The sequence below is a fragment of the Megascapheus bottae genome, chromosome 17, assembly GCF_031878675.1.
Source record: "Megascapheus bottae isolate mThoBot1 chromosome 17, mThoBot2.hap1, whole genome shotgun sequence".
Classification (NCBI taxonomy): domain Eukaryota; kingdom Metazoa; phylum Chordata; class Mammalia; order Rodentia; family Geomyidae; genus Megascapheus; species Megascapheus bottae.
The window spans coordinates 40809241-40824696 of NC_143525.1; the positions used below are offsets into that span (position 1 = coordinate 40809241).

The 15456-nt window shown below is 36.3% G+C and overlaps 1 protein-coding gene across 1 annotated transcript in view; it reads left to right on the plus strand.

Annotated features, from left to right (window-relative positions):
* Positions 1-15456, plus strand: part of Ankfn1 (ankyrin repeat and fibronectin type III domain containing 1) — a 158344-nt gene that overhangs the window by 61900 nt on the left and 80988 nt on the right. The window contains exons 6-7 of the mRNA XM_090351739.1: positions 11940-12037; positions 14755-14845. Coding sequence (XP_090207865.1) covers positions 11940-12037; positions 14755-14845 — 189 coding nt within the window. The remainder of the gene's footprint in view (positions 1-11939; positions 12038-14754; positions 14846-15456) is intronic.

Genomic DNA, 15456 nt, shown 5'->3' on the forward strand with positions numbered 1-15456 from the left:
CCCTCCTCCACTGGATAATAATTGTCTTGAGAGCAAGACTTAGGATGCTTTTTGCAATGTCTATGGCCCCTTGAAGGTTATCAGTTATTGTGATAAATTAATAGTCAAATCAGCACTAGATTTAAAATTGAATCTAATCCCAAATGTGTAACACTTTGTTTGGTGGTGAACATTCAATAAACATATATCAATAAATTTATTTTACTTATTTAGAACCTAATGAGTATTTCCCTCCAAAAGTCCAAATAATTCTCTTTCCCACTATGTATGTGTTAACTATTTTACTCCCGGGATTTAATTATTGCCAATTACTTTATTATCCTACCTTGGTTATCTTAGAATAGATAAAAGACAAAAGAATTTTCAAGATCTGAAGCACACATTTCTTTCATCCTCCCCATCATAGTGACCTCTTTCAAGTGTTTACAAAATAGCAGTCCTGTTCTTCCTTTTCAGCTGTGAGTCAACATTATCAAATAAATTACTGCACTCATTCATTCAATATATCCTTATTGGGTACCTATCATATATACCAGTGCCTGTCATTAGCCCAAGATAAAAGGTATTCATGGACCAATCTGACAAGTGAACAGATAAAAGTGATAAAGATTATATATTTTAGGCCTAAGCCAGTTTAAATGTGTTTTGTAAACATTGAAGATTTAGAAATGCCACATATAAGTAGGAATGCAGAAACCAAAGGCAACAAATACAACAAAAGTAACTTCAGCACTATCCCATGAAAATAAATAAGCCTTGGCAATGACTCCTACTAGGAGATACATTGCAAATTGTGACATTTAACTTTCTAAAGCAACCAGAGAAAATATGCTTTTCACATGAAGTTTTCTTTGATCCCTTAAAGTCTATTTGAAATCTTCCAAAAAAGAACCCTCATGTGAACATACTGGGATTTGTTCATCAATGTCAAGCAGCCTGATCTCCTGTACACCAACACAGCCTCAAATCAGAAAGAAAAACAAGCTCTTTGTTTTCCCAAGAAGTTATGGAAGGCATTTTGTTGCTGCCTTGATGAGAAAATCTAAAGAATGAATTTTCAAGATCAATAAAGCACCTTGTTGAGTAATTTACAATAGAATGTGAAAACAAATACACATGCAAAGAGCCCCAAACACCACATTTCCCGTAGTGCGAAGCAACAGGGAGAAGACAGTCGTTGGCAGCACCCAAGGTGGTCTGGTTCTTTCTTATTTATTTTTATTCTCACTCAAGCACATGTAGATCCTGGGCAACTACTCCTGATTTGGAGATGGTTTCTTCCCAGGTCTGTCACTCACCTAAGCCTATATGTCTCTAGTTAGAGGAGAAACAGATGGAAAAAGACAAGAGGTTTGTTCAGAACTGGGAGTACGTAGAGTAGGCTCCTGGAAGATAGTAGTAGAGGAGCTGGCATAGCTAAAATCATATAACATAAACCAGATTCAAGTGATGGGCTAGTAATATCCACACTTCTTTTGTGATTATTTCCATGTGGTTTATGTTTTGGAAAAAAGAAAAAAAAAAAGAAAACACCATGACTGCCTGTAGTTATCATGAAAATACAGGGTACCCTCATTAGACTCACATTCTCCCCACATAAATGCACTACTGTGATGCAAGGTGGTCACTTCTTCCAGTCTCTCCCCTTCTGAAACCATAACAAAGAAATCACAGTATTGGAAATGGCCTTGGACCTTAGAAAAGGGAATAGAGAGACCAACCAAGAGCCCCTAATTCAGGTTCACAGAGTAATTCAATATTACCAAATGTGTCCTGTAGGTTGCTCACAGATGGAGCTATTTCTAGTCAAAAACCAACAACAACAAAAAAACCCTATCAGTTATTAGTCCATTTATCACTTTCTCCCATGTGCAACTGAGAAGATGATAGAGAGGAGTGTAAGCCAGAACTCTGCATCAATAGGCTTCACGGACTCAAGAAAGTTGCCTAAAAGTCTTGGGCCTCAATTTACTCATCTATAAAATAAGGAAAATCTTACCTACCAGATAGGTTTGCTGTTAGTATCAAGTGAAACATTTCTAAGTAAAGCATCAATAACTATCAATATATGTTCTTCCAAAGTCCTTCAAAGATCAGTGTTTCTATGAGTTTCTATGAGTTATTATATGCCAGAAGTGGTGCTATGGCACAAGTGGTAGAGGACTAGTCTTGAGAAAGCTCAAAGACAGTGTATAGGTCCTGAGTTCAAGCCCCAGGGTTGGCAAAATATATATAATTGTGATAATAATATATATTACTGTAAATATTAACAAAATAAAACAGTAATAATGAAATCTAGGTCATTTGTTTAAGCATGAAAGTGTTTCATGTTATCAGAAATAGTGAACTAGTATATCCTACAATTGGCTTTTAGATTTGTCAGTCCCTGACTCTGCCATAATGTTCAGTTAAGCTCACAGATGCCCATCTTAAGGGCATGTTCTGTACTAGTCTCTTAGCCAGCCCTGACTAAGCAGAAGAAACAGAAGCAGAGACCCTGGGTCCTTTGCTACTCAGACCTCTTAGGTTGCCAGTTTCCTGCTAAATAACCTTTTGTACATATTTCCTCATTATAACACTCCAGCCTCCTAAACAGAGTAAAGCATCTTAATTTCTACTATCAGAATGTTATCTAAGAAATGTTGATTAAGAAAAGTTTCCTAAAAACTGTAAGCCCTCATATATTACATATGTTCGTATAATATACATTCACCTTTCAGAGTCTGCCTAAGCAATCACCTACCATGTATTTGATGAGATACTAGTTAATGCAAACTAGTTTATGAGGAGAAAAATATAAATCCATTCTAAACTTTGCTGAAGGGATAGTATACAATTTACAAATAACACAATATGCAATGTTCTTTATTGTATCTTATAACATATTGATTCTTCAAAATGTATATAGTCATAATTAGTGGACAAGTACAATTTCCATTTGTTAGTTGACATTTCATTTACTTAAAGGTAATTAAACAGCTTAAACTGAATTGATAAAGACATGTTGAAATTCTACTTGCTCATTAATGGTATCAGTAACTTCTCAATTTTGATGCAATTTACAGTACAATATCCACCAAAAATACGAACTGTAATTACAATATTAATAGTTTCTCTATTACTTTTTTTATTTTAAAGCATGAAAATCTAAGTTAAGGCTTTATGTCTGCTCTGAAACCTACATTCATAGGCAACTATGACTAAAGCCAAGGTTTTTCTCCTGGGTTGAGAGCATCTGGTTAGAAATGGACATATTATTAAACCATTATCAATCTAGTACCTTTTTCTGCTTGAACTAGAAGTAAGAAATTTTCTCCTATAAGGGCCAGAAAGTAAATAAATTAGGTTTTATGGACCACATATGGTATCTGCCACATATTCTTCTTGAAGATCTATGCATTTTATTTTGCTTTTTTTAACTAACCTTTTAAAAAACAAAAACACAAAATTATCCTTAGCTCTTAAGACATACAGAGCCAGGCTTGGGGCAGATTTGATCTATGAAATGACAGTTTGCTGATATTCAATCTAGACAGGTCATAAAACAATAAATCAAGCTGTGATTTTTATCATCTGCTAATATCTGTGGCATAAATAGTCCCATCATAGCCAGTTTCAAAATTCCAACATGATGTCACTAAGTAGAGACAAACTAGTACAGCACTGGATACAATTTCCATCATTTAAATAAAATAGATGTCTATAAGCTATCTAATAAGATGTCTGTAAGATGTCTATTATGTATAAATAATAGTAAGACAGTAAATAGAGAATAATTCACTGTTAGTATTTGCTGTTTTGATATAGTACACTTAACTTCATACTTAAAATATTTTTTACTGATAGCCATATTGACATAATTTCTGGAATTTAGCAACTTACGTGGGTCAACTGTAGCACTTTACCTCACATATCCCACCTGAGGGTGGATCTACAGCAAGTTTTCCCTTCCTCAGCCTCCCAATCTGTACTTCCTCTAGATGCCACACCATTACATCATATGATCTTAGATGAGACATTATGAGTAGACTTTGTAATTCATTCCTTGTGATCCACCTGAAATCTTCCTCTTAGTTCAAACTCCTAAGAAAGTAAGAAATACATATACAATTTTTTTAAAAAATCTTCTTAATGTAAAAGAAAAAATGACTTCTCTGATCTGTGGTTCTAATATTTCCACCAGTACAGATTGTCTGGATTCCTCTCCCAAAACTTCAGAGAACAACGAAGAAATTCTGTCACAAGGAACTCCTAAGATAAATGTTCAAAGAAGTACTTGAGGTGAACTCTGTAAATCATAACAGACATTAAAGCTGGCAGCAACTAGGCCTCTAGAGGACAAGTATCCATCAAACAAACATTTCATGATAGGCATGGGAAGAGTGTGTGCCATCAGAAATAGTAAGAATATAAAAATAATAACTTTCATTTCAAGATCCAAAGGGATAAAGAAAAGGATAAATCCAGGAAAAGGTGATATAATTAAGAAAGTAATTAAGAGGGAGATTAAGAAGCAAATAATTGGGATGGTAGTGTATACTTTTTCTGAATTTGCCTGTATGTTGATACTTTTCAAAAACTAGAACATAAAAAAAAACTAGAACATATAGTGGGCCGGAGTTTCTCCTAGTGGTAGAATGTTTGCCTACCTAGGTTCGATTCCTCAGTACCATATACATAGAAAAGCTGGAAGTGGTATTGTTGCTCAAGTGGTAGAGCACTAGCTTTGAGAAAAAGCCCAAGGACAGTGCTCAGGCCCTGAGTTCAGTCCCCAGAACTGGCCAAAAAAAAAAATTAGATTTTTCCATTCCTAAACTGTATCTGCTTATGTGTCTAATCATAAGAAAAAAAATCTAAGCATGTATAATGTATGCAGAGAGACTCAGACTATTTGTGTGAATAACAAAAAAGACATATAATACAATAAATCAATACTGCTCTCAATTCTAAGATTGTTGTTAATCTTCCAAAAGTAGTAGGTACAAGAACATTTTCCCTAGTGTCAAAAAAAGAACTTTTGCCCTTAATTTATATCATTGTTTTTCTAAGGAAATTTAATTTAGGGAAAAATGTTTTTCTAATTAACTGGATGGTTGTGTGCTATGCAAACAATAAAGATTCTTGTTTGAAAGTAATGCATGCCCTTGCTCCTACGACTACCAAGGGAATTTAAAATAAAAAATGCAAGCAGCCCCAATCTCTATCTTGCCAGAGCTAAACAGAATTCCCAGCCCAAGATTGCATGTTAGTTCCCAATTTAAAAGCCACAAGTGTTGAGTGGGTTCTTGTTGCAGGAAAAGACCTCTTCTCATCACTAGAAATGACTGTATTTGATCTGTCTGGGTCTCCTAGCCAGTGTGTCCTTCCTCCCTCTCTGTTCCTCGTGAGCTCTGATTGGCCTGGAAGGTTAGAAATGCACATTTAGATGGCTCAGAGGAAGATTTCATAACGCTCTGGTGCTGGGCTGGCCAGTCTAGCCAAATTCCATTCATTAGCTAAGGCGCCAGGGTGAATGTGACTAGTAAGAATGATGTTTTGGTTCCATCAAAAGCTGATAAAAAAGCGGAAATACACTTGTGTTGTTCTAGTTTCTAAAAAGCAATATGGATGACTGAAAATTTCAAGATTGTGTTATGTAGAAAGCAAGGATTAATCACATCACAACCTCAACCCCTGAGCAGCACAAGCAAATTCCATTCTCTTATTTTTTTTACTGTTTTTTTTCTCTATTCCAACACTGTATTTTTTTAAATTCACTACATAACAGTATTAGACATCTGTCTGCTTTAAACTCAAGTATTTCAAAATCAAGAATCTTGTATTCTGTGCACCTGGGTTTAAGAGGGATGGCTTTGGAAAACTGTATTAATCACACTAAATCCCTGGAGCTTTTAAACTATAGAAACATATCTCTTAAAAACAAAAATACAAAACAATGAAGCAAGTAACTGAAATGTAGAAAATATATAAAAACTACTATGAGAAAATTCCCAAACATGTTGCCATTGGGAATTAGAGAAGTTATAGTAAAGAGGGAAGCTTTAGTTCAAAGTAGAAGTTTTGGGGGAAGAGGAAGGCACAGAAATGGATCAAACCACATAAGCAGTGGTCTGAGGTTAAGTCACAGATAAGGCTGAGTGTGTGAGTGAGATCTGAACAAGAAGAAAGAATGTAACATTTACAGTATGCTCTTCTTAAGGCTGTAAATGGGATCAAATAATTCTAGGCCTGGAGGCATTTGAGAGTAAGAATAATCTGCACAAATTGAGGTTTCTTTGTGAGGTAATCAACTGAAGGGAACTTAATTCAGTATTACTATTGTGCGTGTGAGGGGGTGTGCATGTACTTGTGCACAAACACATACACACTTTTACTTCTTCATACTCTTCACTCCTCATTAAGCTAGACTACAACTTAAAGAGTGTTAATACTTAGGTGGAGAGTACACAGTCTATACATCTGCACCCACAGGCTTCGATTCAAATTCACCTGAATCGTCTGATTGTGCCCCAGAAAACCTCCAACTGTAATTTTTCTATTTTTGTCACTGAAGCAGTACTTCCCATGACATTAAGCTTTAGGTAACCAAATAAGAACATCAAGCACTCTTTTCTGCTTAAGTTTCCAAACTTTATGTAGCTGCCGTCAAGTATTCGTGGTATAAAGCTAGAACTTTCCTGCCTGCCTCAATCCATTTTCTGGTGCTATAACAAAATACCTCACACTGGGAAATTTACAAAGCAAAGAGATTTGCCTTGGCCTGTGGTTCTGAGGCTAGGAAGCCCAAGTGCCTGGTACCAGCAATATCTCATGTTTCTTCAACAAGCATCAGAAAGGCAAACATGAATGTGCAGCAGAGACCAAACACAAGGGACTGCCTTGTTTTATTAACAAGGCACTCTTATGGTGCCTAATGCAGTTCCATGAGATTCATTAACCCCTCTTAACAATCTCATCACCTCCTAAGGGCTCCACCTATAAACAGTTTCTCTGGAGCCCACCTTACGCACGAGTTTGAGAGAGTTCATATTATATCTAAATGATAGCTCTGCCCAAATGACTACTTTCGCATCTTAGATAAAAATTACATAATTGCTAAAGTAAAAGAGCCTCCCATTTAAAATATTCAGTTATTTGATGCAAATATAGTGAATCATAGTTTGATCCAGAGCTAGATTTTAAGGAACACTAACACTGGTCATATCTGTTACCCTTCATACTAATTTTTAACTGGTAGGAACCACTGTGCGGCTACTGCTTTTACTTCCCAAGTGTAAGTAAAAACAGTTTCTCTGATCTTCATCTTAAAATTAAAAGTCATATGTAGTTTTAAAGTTCACATGCATAGTTCTTACCCTTCAGAGACTTAGATCAGGCTCATAAGTGATTTTCTCAAGGTGAAGTTTTTAAACTAACTACATATAACTTTCCAGAAACAGCAACTAGATTGCCTTCCTAAAATTCCCAAGTGCTCTCTCAAGTGACTCCTGCTCACTACTCCAAGCTTATTCTTTAAATGATCAGAGCATCTTTTGTCTCTGTGCAGCTTTCTGTCAAAAGGAGTCCTCCAACCCAAAGAAGCACATGGAAGACAAGCACTGTTGGTAGCCCTTAAGAGATTGGCCTTTCCAACAAGGAAAATGTTTTCCCTCTCTTTCCCTCGCATCTTTCAGATGTTTTGTAAGATCAAATTAGACTTAAAATCTGGAAGACCAACCTCCACAGTAGAACCACAGCTCTTTACAAACCTGTTGCTAATTTTGTTCTGTCTTTCAAAAACCCAGGCTCTGTTTCTCCACCTGAAGCATGCTTTTCAAACATTTCAATAGAACATTAATATTTTATTCAAAAGTTAACCATGTTTTCTCCCAAATTTTTAATCTTTTCATTAATCACTTGCCAAATAATCTTGTATTATTCCCTCTAATCTTTACTTTGTTTGGGGAAGTCATCCAGAATTCTTAGACTATAGTCACAAACCCTTGATTGTAAACCTCCGGCTTGGGATTTTGCTACAATCTTTGTCAATGGTAACCAAAGACTTTTTTTCTTCTACAGTATTCTTACATCTTTTGCTGTTTGTAAATGTCCTTGCACACCTGCTACTTTGTTTTATTTTGTTTTGTTTGTAATACTTCCTTCAATCATTCTTTTTCCTGTTAGCTACAATCAGGTACAAACTTTATTTTCTGATTACACACATCCCTTAGACTTTTAGAAACTAAAAGTCTTTAAGAGTAAACAGCTCATAAAAATCCTAAACATTCTGAAAACTATACAAACATACATAGTTACCTAAATACTACAACAAGATAGAGATATATAATTTAGCTAAGGCCCAGTTCAAGTGATAGTGTGCTTACCTAGCAAACATGTGAAATTGATTTCAAAACCCCAGTACTGCAAGAGAGCAAGAAACAGAAACAGAGAAAGAAAGAGGAGAAAAGTTTTAGAATATATACTATAAGGAAACAAAGGAATGACTTGAGAGTTAACACATAATCTTAATCACTTGATTCTAATTACATTTTATAACGTAAGAGTTTCAAAGGCAGAAATTTAGAAAAGATTCTCATGGAAGAAAAATAATCATCATACTGGAGAAAGTACTACAGTCTTTTATAGGATATTTATACAACACACACATATACACAAATACAGTCAAATTCTTCAAACAGTACTATCTCAATCTAACAAGAGAAAAAGCCAATCCCATAAAACATAATACAGTGTAGTAAAGCTTATTTTATATGAATAAATGACTTGAAAGAACAAAAACAGGTGTATTTAGTTCTGAGAAGATTACAGTTGGCTTTGCTAGATCTTATAGAATTTCACCAAGCAAAGGTTTGAAGATAAATAGAAAACATAGAGGAAGAAAAGAACACACAATAATCAGATAATAGGGACTTACAGCAAAAAAAAAGTTTTCTTCTAGCAAATCAAGAGATGAGAATAGTAGTATAGGGTTAACACTAGTCATGAAAGTCCTTGAACGGCTTGTTAAGATTTCATTTTGTTCTCAAAGCAACTGGATATTATGATGAGATTTTAGGTAAAGGGATGGATAATTAGATCCGCATTTTTAAACTGTGATTCAAGTTAAAGTAAGATGGCTGTATGTGAGGATGAAGACATAAGCCAAAAAATCAATTAGGAAGCCATTATGAGTTGAGCCTGTTCTATGATTATTGCAGAGGAGAAAGGAGGAAGTTATAAGTGGCACTTTAGAAGTATCAGCAATTAGGTTTAGTGATCAAGTAATTCTAAGAAAGGGGAAAGGAGGAGGCAAGTATGTGCTAAGATTTTTGGCTGAGTGATGGGATATATAGAAGTACTATTAGCTGGAGCTGGGAGTTTGGCCTAATGATAGAGTGCTTGCCTAGCATGCCCGAAGACCCTGGTTCAATTCCTTGGTACCACATACATAGAAAAAAAGCCGAAAATAGTGCTGAGGCTCAAGTGGTAGAGCTCTAGCTTGAGAAAGTCCAAAGACAGTGCTCAGGCCTTGAGCTCAAGCCCAGGACTGGCAAAAAAAAAAAGTACTATTAGCTAACATTGAGAAAACATTGGCTGAAATAAATTCGTAGAGAGCTAAGAACTAAGTTCTTAGAGAACTTAGAGTTGGAGGCACCCAAATGGAGATTTATAAGAAGAAATTCGAATTCAAGAGAAGCTACATCTAGAGTCATAGATTTTAAAGCTCATTACTGGAAACCTAAAAGCAAAGATCAGCAATGGAACAACAAATGGAAAGGGGGGGGGGAAGAGAGAAAAAAAAAAAAGGTCCCAAGGTACACCACAAGGGAAAAAAAGGTGCTAAGGAACTTAGGGGAAGAAAAACGTAAAAAGAAACAGCCAAAGGACAGAGAAGCAATAGAAAGGGAGTGTTGCAAAATCTAGGGGAGGCCAAAAATGGCAGGATGTCTCAAAAGGGGAAAGAAATTTCCAAAGAGAGAGAGAGAGAGATGCAGAGAGAGAGGGGGGAGAGAGACAGAGAAGACAGAGACAGAAACAGAGACAGAGACAGATGACAGAGGAAGGAAGGGAGGAAGGGAGAGAGGGAGGGAAGGAGGGAGGGAGGGAGGGAGGGAGGAAGGAAGGGAGGGAAGGAGGGAGGGAGAGAAAGAAAAGAGAGAGGAGGAAACAAGAAACAACTTGGATTCATTGGGATGTAAGGAGGGTTAAGGAAATGACTCAAAAGCAAAGAATGGATGACTCAAGGAAGCAGCAAGATCTGGGTTGACATGGAAATAAGAGCTATATAATGTGTGATTGTTGTTCTTAATGTACTATGTTATTTCTTATCTCTTTTGATGTCCCTTGGTTATTCTCATATTGTTAAGAGTATCTTACCTTGTTATCTGGTATACTGTATATATGTTTATTTGTTTATTTGAAATAGGAAAGGGAAGGGGGGAAAGATCTGGAGGTGAATTGACACAATTATAAAATATTCAAGTGTCATAAAGATATACCTTAAGTTTTATGGCCTCTAGCTTAGCGGTTTATGTGACTTCAGCTTCTTGAGCTTCACTGAAGCCTGCCTTTAAAAAATGCATCATGTGTAAACAGTTATTTACTTTTCACGGTCATGGCTTTTGGGACCAATGGAAAAATGTTATGAAAAAATATGGTTTACAGTAAAATGAGGTGTTAAAACTTGGATGATTTAAATGTAAATGAACAGCCATCTTGGGGTTCATGTCAGACAAGAAAAGCATTGCACAGGTCATCTACCAACTCCAAGATTCTAGTGCTGAAGCAAAGCCAATAAAAAAGGAGTAAAGGAAAAAGGAAACACAAAAACACAGAAGGAAGAGTGTTTCCAGAAAGAGAAAGTGTCAATGATGGGGAAAAAACAAAGAACCTTCTTTACTTGGGATGAGCTAGGACCTTAAAAGAACATTTTTAGTAGAATGTTAGAAGCAGAACACAGTTGAGAAAAGAAACAGAATGTAATCCCCTAATGGACCCTTTACCTCTCCTATGCAGTAAGTTGTTTATTCTCTTTACATAATGAACCATTCATATAATGTGGCATGTATATTTGTACATACAAGCACACACAAAATGGTCTAATATACAAAGCTATACTGTCATGCATGCCATAAGAACATTTAATTACCAATGGATCAACTATGTATAACTTAGTGACATTTTACCTGACTTACCTTGTATAAATATATTCTATGGTGTTTGTACAAGAAAACCAGTTTCAAATTGTATATTTCTTATAATTGTTATTAAGCAATATATAATCATATTTAACAGTACAAATCCCAGTACTTCCATAAAAAGTACATCACAAAAACTAACATGTATTTTTATATAAGTTATACTTACTAAGGTTCAAAAAAATCTCATAAGATATATTAATGACAACTGAATTATTTTTAGGTTCCCCTTTTAAAAAAGAAACTTAAACTTGGAATAAAAATGAACTTGGAAACTGACTTGAAATCCAAAAGATTGTGAGATGTGATACTGAAAGAAAAAGGAAATAAATAAACTTTGTTTCTAATAATTACAAGATACTCTGCTGGACACTGGTAGCCTGTGCCTAGCTAGAATCCTAACCACTCAGGAGGCTGAGGTCTGAGGATCATGGTTCCAAGTCAGACCAGGCAAGAAAGTCCCTGAGATTCTTATCTCTGATCAACCACCACCACCCAAAAGAAAATGCCAGAAGTGGATCTGTGGCTCAAATGGTAGCCTTGAGCCAAAAAAAACAAAAACAAAAAACCCTCAGAGACAGCACCCAGACCCTAAATTCAAGCCCTGTGAATAGGAAGGAAGGAAGGAAGGAAGGAAGGAAGGAAGGAAGGAAGGAAGGAAGGAAGGAAGGAAGGAAGGAAAAAAAAGGATAGAATTACAAACTACAAGGAGCCTTCTTGACATGACTAAAATTATTGTTTCTTTCTTCCTTATCCCTCCAGTGGAATGGAGCATGTCAGAAGACTTTTCTCCTTCAGCTGGAGAAATCATTATGGATAACCTGCAGACCCTGAGGTGCACAATCACAGGACTTGCAACGGTAAATGTCCTCCTGGTACATCTGCCATTCCCTGATGCTACTGATGTTTGCACTGGGATGCTTGGTGGCAAACGCCTACTTCTGGAAGCAACAGTCAACACCCAGCCCTGTGGCAACAACTGACACTCATTAAATGTGATGTATCTGGTATCCATAATCTGAACTTCACAAAGGAGTAAGCAGACAGCATGAACCACTTTGTAAGCTGCCATGTTCTAAAGAGATCAGAAAAAGACTGGCCTCATGCAAGCCTTGAAAGCTGCTGCTTTCTGGATCACAGTCTAATCTGCTGGGGATCAAAGGCTCTGAGAGATCCAATTTTGACTCCCTGTCTGATGGTAAAAAATAACAGCTTAATCGAGCCCTCAGCCCCACAGTCTCAGCTGAGATCAGTCATCAATTGGAGTCACACAATTTCCTGAGAAATATCCTTTTCCCTTGATTAAAAAGAAAAAAAACTCTCTAAATCTGCTTCTACATAAAAAGAAATTATATATGGTGGAACTACATTTCTCAGTAACCTAAACCTTTAAACTGTGAATGAAAAACTAGAACAAACCATATTTATTTGTTTAACCAACCTAAATTCAAACACTATTTACAGAACTAGGAACCATATGAAGGAATGAAAAGCAAAAAATACCTAATAAATCAGTTCAACCTGAAATGAGTCCTATATTATCCTCAGTTATAATACAAAAGAAAAACACCATTTTAATCAAATCATCTTAAAATAAACTTAATTTTACCTAATTCAAATAATATCATCAGACTTTCATATGGGAGAAGTACACAGATAGTTCTGTTGTTGTTTCCTTAAAGTCAAGTCAATTAAAATAGTTATCTGTAACATATAATCCTGAAACCCGCCTACTAAGGCTGCATTAGGCTACATCTTTTCAAGTCTGAACTAGTGTATTCTAATGTAATTCTTGATAGTTAGGTCACCACCAAGTATCCTGACTTTTAGTTCTATTAGCATGTCTATACCAGGGACCAGAACTGTGGATTACCAGAGCAAACAAACCCCTGAGTGGGTGGCCCCCAGAGATGCTATCAGCAGAAGAGCGATTCCAACCCTCTGGCTCATTTGATGGAAGAAGGCCAAAAGGAACCTTAGGGAATTTCCATTTCTTAAAAGAAAAAGTGATATGTCAATAAAAATGGAAAACTCTCCATAGAGGATTTCTCTAATATCTGAACTAATTTTTATAGGGATTAACTTTTTCCAGCTGGCCATCCAATGAGAGTGATGCAGACATTATCCTAATCATATAAAAGCCTGGAAGCAGATTTACACTTCTGCATAATCCCTATAACTTTGCAGCACACAGAAACCCATTTTCAATGTGAGAAAAAAATTGACTTCAGAATATGGTAAGGCCAATATTATTAAATCCCTAGCAAAGATGTGTGTTTTTTTACTTCAAACACCCTTTTAACAATTTTTGTAAACAATGTTTCATCAAATGTTAGTTTCTTAAATGCTCTTTCAGTTTCATTACAAAAAGAAAAAAATTCAAAGCAAAATATAAAACCACACAAAACATTTTAAAGGATTACCAGCAAAAGAAAACAACTTCTTAATTTTTTTTTCTGTGCCAGTAGTGAGGCTTGAACTCTGGGCCTGGGTGTCGCTAGGCTCCTTTTACTTAAAGCTAACTAGTACTAGAATCACAGCTCCACTTCTGACTATTTGTTGGTTAACTGGAGAAGAGTCTCATGGACCTTTCTGCCTGGGCTTGCTTTGAACCGTGATCCTCAGATCTCAGCCTCCTGAGTAGCTAGGATGACAGGTGTGAGCCACCAGCACCCATAACTTTTAACTCTTAATGCCATAAAAAATACATTAAGGAGCCAGACACTGGTAGCTCATACCTATCATCCTAGCTACTCAGGAGGCTGAAATCTGAGGACCTGGGTTCAAAGCCAACCCAGACATAAAAAGTACTGGTCATTTAACCACCAGAAAACTGGAAGTGGTGCTATGGCTCAAGTGGTAGAGCACTAGCCTTGAGCTGAAGAGGGCAGGGACAGAGGCCAGGCCCAGAGTTCAAGCCCCATGACAGACAGACAGACAGACAGACCACACACACACACACACACACACACACACACACACACACACACACAGAGCATTAAGGACTATAAGCCATTATTTTAAATATTTCAACAGCCTGGTAAAGGATATTTATTGCAACGTGATTTTTGTGGCACAAAATGACAGCAATCCAAATGTCCATCAATAGAAAATGAGCTAAAGTGAAGTACTATGCAGCCACTAAAAGAATGAGGCCAGTCTGTAATGTACTAATTTGAAAAGATATTTATTATTCCTTATTAACTTTTGAAAGTAAGTTGATTAACTAAAGGAGCAGATTTTTTTTTCCCCTCTGGGGAGGGGAAAGAAAAGAGAAAGAGGTGAGGGTGGGTGACTTGTGGTTTTGGTAAACTTTAGAAAAATTGGTTTCTAGTTGGGAGGGGAGTTGGGAAAAATATGATATTCCAATTTTGAACATAGAAACTAAAGGATATTTCAAATATGGCCACAATAAAAAAAACATAATGGCTAGGAAAATTAAGAAAAGAATGGAAAGTACAGACAGTGGAATCTCAAAGGATGAGCAAGTTAATGACCAAATACAAAGTACCTGCTTCTATAGTAAAAGTGATTAACTTCAATGTCTGATGCATTATTCTATTTCAATTCTTTGCAGGGCCAACAATATTTTGCTCAAGTCTCAGCTTATAACATGAAAGGATGGGGACCTGCTCAGACCACGACCCCAGCATATGCCTCTCCTTCTAGTAGGTGGTGACTACTCTACAGCATAAACATAGGCTCCAACTTCAACTCTATCCTCAGGCATCACTCAGACCTATTTCCCACTGATTATAACCATGAGGCTTTCTCATGGAAGCATCCAAACCACAGAAAAATAACTCTTCTGCTAAAAATCTCCTGGAAAGGCTGATCTGTAGAGTGAAAGGAGAAAACCTGGAACTAGAAAGACTGAGTTTAATCACCATTATACCTTTTATTAGTTGTAGCCTTCAAATATAACCTACACTGTCAGATCCTCCACTGAACATCTGTACAATAAGCTTCATCATATCCTTTTCTGGAGCTTTCTGAGGATGAGAAGATGATGTGTGGGGATGGCTGTCCCAGAGTACATACAGGAAAGAAAAATTAAGCCCATTTTTCTTTCCAGGTCCTTAGTGGACACGTCATACCAACTTCATGAGGGATAAAATCTAACAAATTTTACTGGCATTTTCCAGAGAAAAGCTTTGTTAATAACAGTCATACTGGACAAGGCATAGCAATTAAATTTGAGTTTATATTTGGATTTTCAAACTCAAATATACACAGTTGTTTTGTTATCAGGTTAATAATTTTAGACACATCAGCCTTA